This window comes from Melanotaenia boesemani, chromosome 10, assembly GCF_017639745.1.
Source record: "Melanotaenia boesemani isolate fMelBoe1 chromosome 10, fMelBoe1.pri, whole genome shotgun sequence".
NCBI lineage: Eukaryota > Metazoa > Chordata > Actinopteri > Atheriniformes > Melanotaeniidae > Melanotaenia > Melanotaenia boesemani.
The window spans coordinates 206572-218702 of record NC_055691.1 but is presented as its reverse complement, the minus strand read 5'-3'; the positions used below and the strand labels follow the sequence as shown (position 1 = coordinate 218702).

The 12131-nt window shown below is 42.7% G+C and overlaps 1 protein-coding gene across 4 annotated transcripts in view; it reads right to left on the bottom strand.

Annotated features, from left to right (window-relative positions):
* Nucleotides 1-12131, bottom strand: part of spg11 (SPG11 vesicle trafficking associated, spatacsin) — an 88310-nt gene that overhangs the window by 11310 nt on the left and 64869 nt on the right. For all 4 annotated transcript variants that reach the window (XM_041996235.1, XM_041996236.1, XM_041996237.1 and 1 more), the window contains exons 28-29: nucleotides 9897-10062; nucleotides 9144-9358 (exon numbers count right to left, since the gene is read on the bottom strand). In XM_041996235.1, the coding sequence (XP_041852169.1) occupies nucleotides 9144-9358; nucleotides 9897-10062 (381 nt within the window). The remainder of the gene's footprint in view (nucleotides 1-9143; nucleotides 9359-9896; nucleotides 10063-12131) is intronic.

The window sequence follows — 12131 nt, the reverse complement described above, 5'->3', positions numbered from 1 at the left end:
CGAATGTCACCATTGGTTGACTAATCTGTCAATCAAATTTCCGAGTGTGATTGACAGATTCATCAGTCAATCAGGTGTGTTTGCATTCAGCCAATCATACTGCTCCTTACATTTTCTCCATACTTTTAAACCTGTCGCAGAGCTATTTGAGCATGGTAGTTCAAGTCCAACTAGCGGGCAGACATGGAGGAGACGCAACAATCACAACCTGTAAGTAACACATTTATCTTACATTCCCTCGTTGTAAATCATGTAATTGTTAATTCGATAACATTACATGCAAACACACCTGATTGACTGATGAATCTGTCAATCACACTCGGAAATTTGATTGACAGATTAGTCAACCAATGGTGACATTCGTTACCCTGCGACGTCAGGGGAGTCTCAAAATCCACCGCAGAGAATTCTCTCACGAATGCAGAGATGTTCACAAATGAGAAGCAGTTCGTAAATGCACGTTCAGCAATTCGTATAATCTTACAAGTGTGCCTCAAAATTATATTTGTGAATCAGAGCATGTGCATTTGTGAAACAGCAAGTGTGCATTTCCGATTCTGAAATACAAATGCAAACCAGAGCATGTGCATTTGTGAAAAACCTGGCGTGAGTTCATTCCTATTGAGACTGATCTGGCCTCATAGAAAACCCAGCTTATAAAGCCATCCCACCAACTTTTAGTCCGGCTTTACCGTGACTATAAAAAGCTGGCGTTTATCGTGACTATGAAAGGGACTGAAACCATGTAAACATACACTTCTGTACCAACGAGACTAGTGTCTTTTGGTAGAAACTACTGTTGCGCTGCCCATGGTAACGAGCAACACTGTCTAACAAAACCGAATGGAAAAAGTGAGCTTTAGGCTAATTAAGGCAGTACCGTTGACTTGTGGAGGAGAAAGCTGTCTTCAGCAAACTTTAGCATCCCTGTTAAAATCTTTCTCCTTCTTGGAACTCCTTCTACCCGGGGAAGGCTAGGCTTTTTCGTTAATGGTGAAATGGCTCCCATGCTGCTGCTTTATATCCTTGGTCCTGCATTTTTGTGAATACCAATTTAAAAGAGTTTTCAACTTGCCGGTGTAGTAAGCCACTCTTGTTTACCTGCTTAGTAGAGAAAACGCATAATTGGTGCTAACTGCCCCTTACTGACGGCTGTAGTTCCAAGATGGTGCTGCCCTACCGGCTTACCCGTCATATGTATGAACAAATCTAAAATTCTTAGCGGAAGTCATAATGCATCAATGATAACATGCAGACGTAGATTTTGGTCAGGAAACAACAGAAAATGTTACACAATGTCCCTTTAAAACACAGTCAAAATAAACCAGTTTTCAAAGACTTAAAAAACAACTTCATCTGATAGTGACTGTCTTATTCTGTCTTTGTTGCAGACATGCAGGAATGATTAGGCTAACAAGGATGTGCTAAGTTGGCTCATTTATTTGGAACGTTAGCAGTCAGGCTACACACTGAAAAAAACATTTAAAAAGCATTTTTACCATAATACCTTGCAATGATCACAGGACACTAGGAACTAATCAGCATCTGCGATCTAACTGTGGTGCATTCAGGTGCAATGTGATTAACATGCTTCAGAATATTACATCCCCTTTCTTTAAAAAAAACAAAACTGGAAGTGGAAATTCAGTTACCCGAACTAGTATGACTTGAACTTAAACCCATTATTGTTAATAACTTAACAGGCTGAAATACGCTAGGATAAAGAATAACAAACATGGTATCCAACAAGGTAAATGACTTCAGAACAGCACTTAACATAACATCACAAAATCCATTCACAGCTTTAGCAACAGTCATCACAATAAACATTCAATATAATTTGCCCAATACATAGGACTGTGTGGAGTGAATATAACGTAATCATCCATCTTAACTCTACAAATCCACTACAGTCCTGGGCTTCACTCACGTCCAAAGCAGGTTCTGTACAGTGGAGTACGGAGGCGTGGGTGTGTTGTGGGTCTCTGCAGCACTGAGCAGGTGTTTTCTGTTGCGTCGATATTCTTGTCGTTCTGTGGTACGGACGTGGTATGATCTTCTGGTATCTGCAGGTTTCATGACAACAGCTGGTTTCCAACAACCAAGTTCTTGGAGCCTCACATTCTGTCCTTCATGTAGCTGGGTGAGTGGCTTGGCAGATCTGTCGTACTATTTCTTTTGTCGTAACGGTTGTGTACATCTGTTCTGGTACATCCTGTCACAATTTGCTGTTTGGGGTATGGTGTGTAGTTGGAAGAGTGGATCTCAGTCGGCAACTCATGAGCAGCTGTGCTGGAGATCTGAAGTTGTCAATCAGAGTGCTTCTGTACTCTAGCATGCTCAAATGAAAGTATTTGTTGTTATCCTTGCTTTTGTGCATGAGTGCTTTAGCTATTTACACATGTGCAAATAGCTATTGCTTTGTGGGTAATGTGGGCTTGTGGTAGTGTGTGTGAATCCCCATGCTCTTGCAAATGTTGCAAACTCTTGTGATGTATATTGTAAATCATTATCCGAAATGAGAGTCTCTAGAATACCATGCCTGGTAAAATGTGCCTTAAGTTTCTGAATTGCATGTTGGATGGCTGTTGTGCTGTTCATCTTGTCAAGTTCAAAATATCTGCTGTAATAATCAACAGTAACCATGTAGTGTTCATTATTCAAGGTAAATGAGTCTACAAGAACAACTTGCCATGGTCTCTCTGGAATCTTGTGGCTAATCATTGGTTCTTTTGTGTTGGAAGGTTGATGTTCAAGACATGTTGCACATCACTATGTCCTCAATTTCTTTGTTCTTTCTGGGCCAGAACAGTATGTCACGTGCCCTCTGTTTACATTTCTTCATGCCCATGTGCCCGGCATGGATACATAACAACATCTCTGCACACAGTGAGGCTGGAATGATTATTTTTTCACCTATGAACACAATGCCATTGATCACCGATATTTCATCTCTGTAATTCCAGAACTCTGTTGTGATTTGGGGACACCTTTTCCTCTCCTCAGACCATCCGTCTTGTATGACCTGTTTTAGCATGGTTAGCTGTGCATCCTTACTGGTTTCCTCTTGGATTTCCATTAGCCTGATGTCGCTGACAGGTAGGCTACTGTAAACGGTATGTACCTGAATGTCCATTCCTTTACTGAGGCTGTCATCCTGATCCAACAACGATTTCCTTCGACAGTGTGTCTGCAACAGGTATTTTTTCCAGGTTTGTGTGTGTTATGGTGAAACTGTATCGTTGGAGCTGGAGTATCATCCTTTGAAGTCTAGGAGGCGCTGCTGTGGATTTGAGAGGTTTGTGATCGCTTTCCACAACAACATGCTGCCCGTACACGTAGGCATTTGATGCCAAAAAGGATTGCATACAGCTCCTTCTTGATTTGGGCGTAGTTGACTTCACTGTTAGTCAGTGATTTTTGAGGCATAACTTATGGGCTTCCCATCCTGTAGTAACTGTACCAAACCATACTTTGATGATTTGACACACTGTCTCATTTACACGAGAGACCCAGGCCCTGGGTCAGGTGCAGGTCCAGGAAGACATATAATCCTAATCCTAATGCTTCTTCATTGGCTGTTTTAAAAATCTGTTCTTAGGACTCACTTCTTTAGTGAGGTGGATTGTGCATCTATGTGCACCAAGGTTGGTGTATAAACAGTCAGATTATTAACATCGACTGTTCTCCTGAACTTGGGACTCTGACTGTTCTATGTAGGTCTTTCTATCAGCCGAGATAGTTAAAAGCAGTGCTTGTCACTGCAGTCTATATCCCCCCCGATGCTAGTGTTACCTTAGTGCTCTCACAGCTTCATGAAGTGTTATGCAGACAGCAGAAGGATTATTTTGAGTGGGCATTTACTGTGGCTGGAGACTTCAACCAGACCTGTCTAAAGACGGTTTTACCTAAGTTTGTGCAATATTTGCAAGGTCCCACCAGAGGTAAAAACATACTAGACCAGGTTTTCTCAAACCTGAAAGAGGCATATGGAACAATACCCCTACTTCAACTGAACCTTTCAGTCCACATCTTGCTCAGTGTCACAGTCTTGAAACCCATCAGAAGAAGAATCTAGCCAGTCAGGGGGACTGTGAAAACCTGGATAGAACAAAGTGTACTGTCTTTGGTTGCTTGGAGTTAAATGAATACACTGAAACTGTTCTGTTTTACATTAAAACGTGCACAGACAACATCACAGTGGACAAACAGTTCAGAGTGTTTAACAACTGGAAACCCTGGATAACAACAGAGGTGTAGTCTCTAATGAGGGCCCGAGACTGCTTTTAAAACTGGGGACCAGGTTGTTTATGCTGTGGCCAGAGCAACCTTGAGGAGGGGCATCAAAACAGCCAATAAGGACTGGCTGTAGGCAACCCAAGGCAAGTTTGGTAGGGCTCACAGCATCTGACAAATTACAAGGGTAAGACATCTGAGGCAGAAAATGCAGATGCCTCACTGGCAGAAGAATTTTTCATCATTCGCTTTGAGGCAGAGAGATTGCACCCTTCTCCCCTGACCTTAAGGCCTTCCTACAACCTTCTGCTTGAGCTGCAACGTCAGGTGAGAGAGGTCCTCAGAGTTGTAAACCCCTCACAAATCAGCTGGTCAAGATGGGGTACTGAGCAAAGCACTGATGACCAGGGCAGACTAGGGGTTGGCAGGATCGGCAAAACATTATACTACAATTTTTTTTTTTTTTTTTTGTAATTTCTCGATAATGATATCACATACTAGCTTGATGTCTTTGGCCAAACAAGAAGTCAGTCTTGGTAAATTCCTTTCACTGTTGCCCAACCTGGTGTAAGATGTAAAGCAAAACAAAGCCTCTGCTATTCCATGCTGTTCTAGTTTTTTGTTTTGTGGTGTAGTATATCCATTGTAATCTGGAAGTTGCAATCCTTGTGGAAATGTGGAATAGAGTATAAGTCGCTTTGGAGTATAAGTTGCATCAGTCATAAAATGTGTCATGGAGAGGAAAAAGACATTTAATTTGCACTGGACTATAAGTCATAGTTATTTAGAAATTGATTTAACAAAATTCAATACCAAGAACAAACATTTAATCTGGAATGGCATACTATTCAACAGCACAATAGCACACAAACAACAGACTCAAAAGATGTCCAGTTTGTTCAGGGGCAAAAATCCCATTTCAGTTTTGGAGGGGACAATAAATGGTAACATTCCAGAAAGTTTTTCCTGGGGGGAAGCTTATGAGGCCAGATCAGTCTCAATAGGAATGAACTCACGCCAGGTTTTTCACAAATGCACATGCTCTGGTTTGCATTTGTATTTCAGAATCGGAAATGCACACTTGCTGTTTCACAAATGCACATGCTCTGATTCACAAATATAATTTTGAGGCACACTTGTAAGATTATACGAATTGCTGAACGTGCATTTACGAACTGCTTCTCATTTGTGAACATCTCTGCATTCGTGAGAGAATTCTCTGCGGTGGATTTTGAGACTCCCCTGACGTCGCAGGGTAACGAATGTCACCATTGGTTGACTAATCTGTCAATCAAATTTCCGAGTGTGATTGACAGATTCATCAGTCAATCAGGTGTGTTTGCATGTAATGTTATCGAATTAACAATTACATGATTTACAACGAGGGAATGTAAGATAAATGTGTTACTTACAGGTTGTGATTGTTGCGTCTCCTCCATGTCTGCCCGCTAGTTGGACTTGAACTACCATGCTCAAATAGCTCTGCGACAGGTTTAAAAGTATGGAGAAAATGTAAGGAGCAGTATGATTGGCTGAATGCAAACACACCTGATTGACTGATGAATCTGTCAATCACACTCGGAAATTTGATTGACAGATTAGTCAACCAATGGTGACATTTGTTACCCTGCGACGTCAGGGGAGTCTCAAAATCCACCGCAGAGAATTCTCTCACGAATGCAGAGATGTTCACAAATGAGAAGCAGTTCGTAAATGCACGTTCAGCAATTCGTATAATCTTACAAGTGTGCCTCAAAATTATATTTGTGAATCAGAGCATGTGCATTTGTGAAACAGCAAGTGTGCATTTCCGATTCTGAAATACAAATGCAAACCAGAGCATGTGCATTTGTGAAACAGCAAGTGTGCATTTCCGATTCTGAAATACAAATGCAAACCAGAGCATGTGCATTTGTGAAAAACCTGGCGTGAGTTCATTCCTATTGAGACTGATCTGGCCTCATAGAAGCTCCCTCTGTCTCCTGCTCCTTTGCAACTTTCTTTGCAAGGTTGAACCCTCAGCATGTTAAATAATGTTTATAAAACTAATGATGAATAAATTAATGAATGAATGACTTTATTGTCATTGCAACAGGTGCAACGGAAATTTTCCAGTACAAACCCGTCCAAGAGTAGACAACAACAACATGTAAACAGACAGGATCAGCCAGACTGAGGCAGCAGCCGCTGTGCAGTGCGCCATTTTTACAGATGGAAAAGGTAACATGACAGAGAGTAACGAGATGAGGCTAGAAAAAAAATGAGGGCCCAATGTAGAAATACAAAAATAACACACCTCGGTACAATTAACAACATAAGAAACATATGGCCGGGGGGAGAGGGTCTCCCATCACAGCTAAATGTGGACGCTGAACTTGAGCGCATCCAATCAACCTGCTGCCCGGGAGTGAAGGGGGGGGGGCAACCAAGGCAGTGAAATCATGGGGGAGTTGTGTCTGTAGTGGTGTACGTGAGTGTGCTCGCTTGTGTGTGTGTGCATGTGTGCATAAGTAAGTATACGTAAGTAAGTGAGCCTGTGAACTTTGTTCCAGTTCTTTTCTCCAGTCTCTGCCCCAGATGGTAGTGGGGCGACCTTGGGAGCTGATCCAGGAAAGGTCCACAGCCCGAGAAGATGGGTGAGGATGGGGGCAGAGCATCCATCTGCATAACATTTCCAGAAGAACTCGATAACCAGCCATCCAAGACCAGTGCAGGGAGCCAGATTAAGATAACCGCATTTGTTTTGGTTCAGGCTAGAGCATGTTTCATCTGCCTTGAGTCTCTTGAGTCTAGTATTTAATTCATTTGAATTTTTTGGGGTCAGTTTCCACCAAGCCGAGCCATCAACCTCTTCAGGTTGGTGTCCACCCCACGTACGAGCTCTGGAAACGCAACCAGCTTGCCATTCTGAGCTAGAATAGCAACCAGTTTACAATTAAGCTCCTGCAAAACTGCCATAGCCTGAATGTTCACAGCTCCGCACACACCAGCACAGAAATCCGGCAGCTTGCCAGTGGCCACTAACAGTGTCCGAAAACTGTCCGCTCCAAACAGCAGAAACCCAGTTATTATTAATCCAAATGTATAGATGTCCTCTGCATCCTCAGTGGAAAGAATCGACAGACACATGACCTTCCACACCCCCCAGGAATCCATCACGTATCCAGCCGCAAACTTTCAGGACAAGCGGGCTCCCCTACGCCCGTTTTTCGGTTTGAATAAATTTGGTCAATTGCATTGAGAGACCAGCTGATCAGATTCATGATTCAAAATGGTTCAGATTTAGAACAGAAATGCAGAGAGAGGTTCAGATAAGACAGGACAAGTAGCAGGACAGAGTGGGGAGGGAGAGAGAAGAAAAAGCGTCTGCCTTCGTCGAGAGCAGGAAGAGAAGTAGTAGTAGTGATAGTAGTTATAGCATTGTTCTGCATTAGTCTATATTCTGTATGCAGGTTTTTCTATGTTCAACCAGCAATATCAACATTGCTTTTAGGTGGGCGGTGGTATCCAAAGACAAGCTTGTTAGGTTTGGTAAACAGATAAACAGTTAAGAGCATTGGGTAGTAATGGCGACAGGTCTCCTTCGGGTATTTGGCCGGATTCAACTTCGGAAGTGGCATAAGTGTGCTGTCTTTAAGAATTTTATGACTAATTAGCTTCAAATTAGCAGTTTTTTTTATTTGTTTTTTATAGTTTAAAGCTGAAATCAAAATTCTGTATATTGTAAAGCTGCCATGTTTCCATGCTCACTCATTCAGCTGAGCTCCACTGTGCTACACGGGTTTAGGTGCAGTTAAAAGACGTTTTTGTGCCAGAAATGTCACAATACCTGCTGGTGTCAAAAAATCTACCGGTATTATTGCAAACAATACAAAATTGCACACCCCTAGCGCACACCAACTGTCAGGGGTCTTGACAGTGATTATTAACACCTTCCTGAAACAGACCACCATGTCAACCTGCCTGAAAGCAATCACCATCATACCTGTCCCCAAAAAACCAGCAATAAGCAGCCTGAATGACTACAGACTGGTGACACTAATCTCTGTAGTCATGAAGTGCATTCAGCACAGGTTTACCTTAGAGTTGTGTGGTGAGTCCCTTCCTGTTCATGCTGTATGCATACAACTGCGTCCCCCTCTATGACTCAAACATCATTGTCAATTTGGCCGATGACACTACAGTGGTGGGTCTAATCTCCAGCGGCAATGAGAGGGGGAGGGAGGGAGGAGGGGTGCAGGGAGGAGGTCCTGCGAATAACCTGAACACCAACAAAACAAAGTAGATGGACTAGAGAAATAGAACAACAAACTAAGCCCCACTGCAGATTAACAGTGTCGGTATGGAGAGGGTCCCCTCAGGTTTGTGGGTGTTCATGTGGCTGATGATCTTACATGGCACAGTAGAGACTGCACTTCCTGAGAATCCTCAGGTATGCTGGCTGCACTGTAAAAGGACAGGAAAGCTATGAGGGGATCATAAAAGCAGTGCAAAAAATGCTTGGCGGCCCCCTGTCCTCCCTGGAAGACATTGCTGACACTAAGGGGCTCAACAGGGTAAAGTGGGTCCTCCAGGATCCACGCCCTCTGTCTGCTCTGGTCCAAGCTTCTGTTCCCTTAGACACTCTTCTCAATGTCATTGTCCCCTCCCCTTACATTGTTACCTTGGGGACCAGGGCTTTTAGCTGCTCTGCAGCAAACAACTCCAGCATTAACTAAGCCTGGTCTGGAGCAGACTAGCTGCGCAGAATAAATCTCCATGGTAACTGCTATGTTAAGGCTTTTGTGAAACTGAATCAAGGATAAGTAAAGCCAAGATAACCAGGAATTCCTAGCTTAATCTCCTATATCAGGTTCATGAAACAGCCCTGTGAAATATTGTCCTGATCATAGTGTAGTGGATCAGACCTGACTGAGAAGAAGCCGATGGATTGGCAACCCTGCCAGCTGAGCCACCTTCCTAGCTTGGATGTAGCATCCTCTGGTTTGCAGAGCATCCACTATGAGCTGGAACTCATCATGCTGGATGGAGGGGGCTGAGCACTGAAGCAGCTTGGGGGCCACATTGACCCCTGACCCCTGCAGCAGCTGACTAAGCTGACTCAGCTTCCTGAAGTCTGGACCTACATAGAGAACAACAAATGGACACATCAGTCACTACAAAAATGAGCAATCATTAAAAAAGCATCTTAGGGGATGGAAAAAGTCCAGAATTATTTAACCTGGACACACTGTCTGGATTCAGCACTGTATGAGGGAAATATGACAAAAAAAAAGAGACTGTAATAAGTAGGATGAAGGTTGAATGTCAGACTGATAATAAGAATGAAAGACGAACGTCTTATTCGGGATGAAGGTGGAACGTTTGACTAAAAATCTTGATGAAGATGGAACATCAGACTAATATTCAGGATGATACCTGAATTCTCCATGGCATCTATTGACAAAAAGCTAGTTATTTTACCCGCCTATGGGCAATACAAAGGGGTATTTTGTAAAGATAAAAACGTCAAACTGATAATCAGGATGAAGGTGAAATGTTTATGTAGGTGGAACCTTAAACTGAAGCTGGAACGTCAGACTAATATTCAGAAAGTGAAACGTCAGACGTATTATCAGGATGAAGGTGGAACCTTTGTACCTCCCACAGCAACATCTCACCGTTGGACTTGAGGAGCTTGTTGACGTCGGCGAGGAGCCTTAGCAGGCGGTGGAGGTCATACTGGGAGGAGCAGCTCTGCAGCATGGTGAGGAGCAGCAGTGAAGCCTGGCTCTCCACCCATTGCAGGGGGAGGCTGCCTGAGGGGGCTGGGCCACCATTTCGAAGCTACAGAGGAAGAAAATCACGTTTCAGAATGTTGACAGGATCCCACACACCTACAGATGGAATTAATTTACCTGAAATGAACATCAGGGTTTGATTTTATTGTCAACACAGTTGAAACCACCATAATCATATTTGAAATAAAAAGCGTAAAAAGTGATGAAACAGAGAAAAGATGGCCAAGATCCCCACCATAACTCTGTTATGGACATGACCAGCAGGACTTAGCATTTCCTTGTATTCTCATGTCCTTCCTGATGACTGATGTCTCAGCTAAAACCTTCCTGACCAGTTTACTTCCCAACATATAGTGCCTTTTAGAGACCACTAGTTAATAAAATATTCAAATGGATTTAAGATTAAATTCAAGATTTTAACAACTTATTTAACCCTGATGGGTGAAATAGTTTTGCAGAATCTATATAAGAAGGTATAAACAACAAAACCACAAACAGCTTTTAGATATTCAGGACAAGTCAGTACAACAGATCAGGGGATTATTCCAGAAAGAAGCTTCAACTAACTCCAGTCTCTGCCCCACTATCATCTGGGACAAAGACCGGAGAAAGGAACTGGGAGAAAGTTAATAGGCTAACTTACTTATACTTACTTACGCACACATGCACACACACACAAACAAGCACACTCACGTACACTACTACAGACACACCTCCCTCATGATTTGCCCCCCCGTTACTCTTCCTCATGTTACCTTCGTTACTCTTCCTCGTGTTACCTTCGTTACTCTTCCTCGTGTTACCTTCGTTACTCTTCCTCGTGTTACCTTCTTTACTGTTCCTCATGTTACCTTCGTTACTCTTCCTCGTGTTACCTTCGTCACTCTTCCTCGTGTTACCTTCGTTACTCTTCCTCGTGTTACCTTCGTTACTCTTCCTCGTGTTACCTTCTTTACTCTTCCTCGTGTTACCTTCGTCACTCTTCCTCGTGTTACCTTCGTTACTCTTCCTCGTGTTACCTTCGTTACTCTTCCTCGTGTTACCTTCTTTACTCTTCCTCATGTTACCTTCGTTACTCTTCCTCATGTTACCTTCGTTACTCTTCCTCGTGTTACCTTCTTTACTCTTCCTCGTGTTACCTTCGTTACTCTTCCTCATGTTACCTTCGTTACTCTTCCTCATGTTACCTTCGTTACTCTTCCTCATGTTACCTTCGTTACTCTTCCTCGTGTTACCTTCTTTACTCTTCCTCGTGTTACCTTCGTTACTCTTCCTCGTGTTACCTTCGTTACTCTTCCTCATGTTACCTTCTTTACTCTTCCTCATGTTACCTTCGTTACTCTTCCTCATGTTACCTTCTTTACTCTTCCTCATGTTACCTTCTTTACTCTTCCTCGTGTTACCTTCGTTACTCTTCCTCATGTTACCTTCTTTACTCTTCCTCGTGTTACCTTCGTTACTCTTCCTCATGTTACCTTCTTTACTCTTCCTCATGTTACCTTCGTTACTCTTCCTCATGTTACCTTCTTTACTCTTCCTCATGTTACCTTCTTTACTCTTCCTCATGTTACCTTCGTTACTCTTCCTCATGTTACCTTCGTTACTCTTCCTCATGTTACCTTCGTTACTCTTCCTCATGTTACCTTCTTTACTCTTCCTCGTGTTACCTTCGTTACTCTTCCTCATGTTACCTTCTTTACTCTTCCTCATGTTACCTTCGTTACTCTTCCTCATGTTACCTTCTTTACTCTTCCTCATGTTACCTTCTTTACTCTTCCTCATGTTACCTTCGTTACTCTTCCTCATGTTACCTTCGTTACTCTTCCTCATGTTACCTTCTTTACTCTTCCTCATGTTACCTTCGTTACTCTTCCTCATGTTACCTTCGTTACTCTTCCTCATGTTACCTTCTCCATCTGTGAAAATGCTGCATGGCGACAGCTGCTGCCTCAGTCTGCCTGATCCTGTTTGTTTATGTTGTTGTTGTTTACTCCTGGACGGGTTTGTACTGGAAAACATTTGTTTCACCTGCTTCTTTCTTTCTTTCTTTCTTTAATCTTTCTTTCTTTCTTTCTGTCTGTCTTTCTTTCTGTCTTTCTTTCTGTCTTTCTTTCT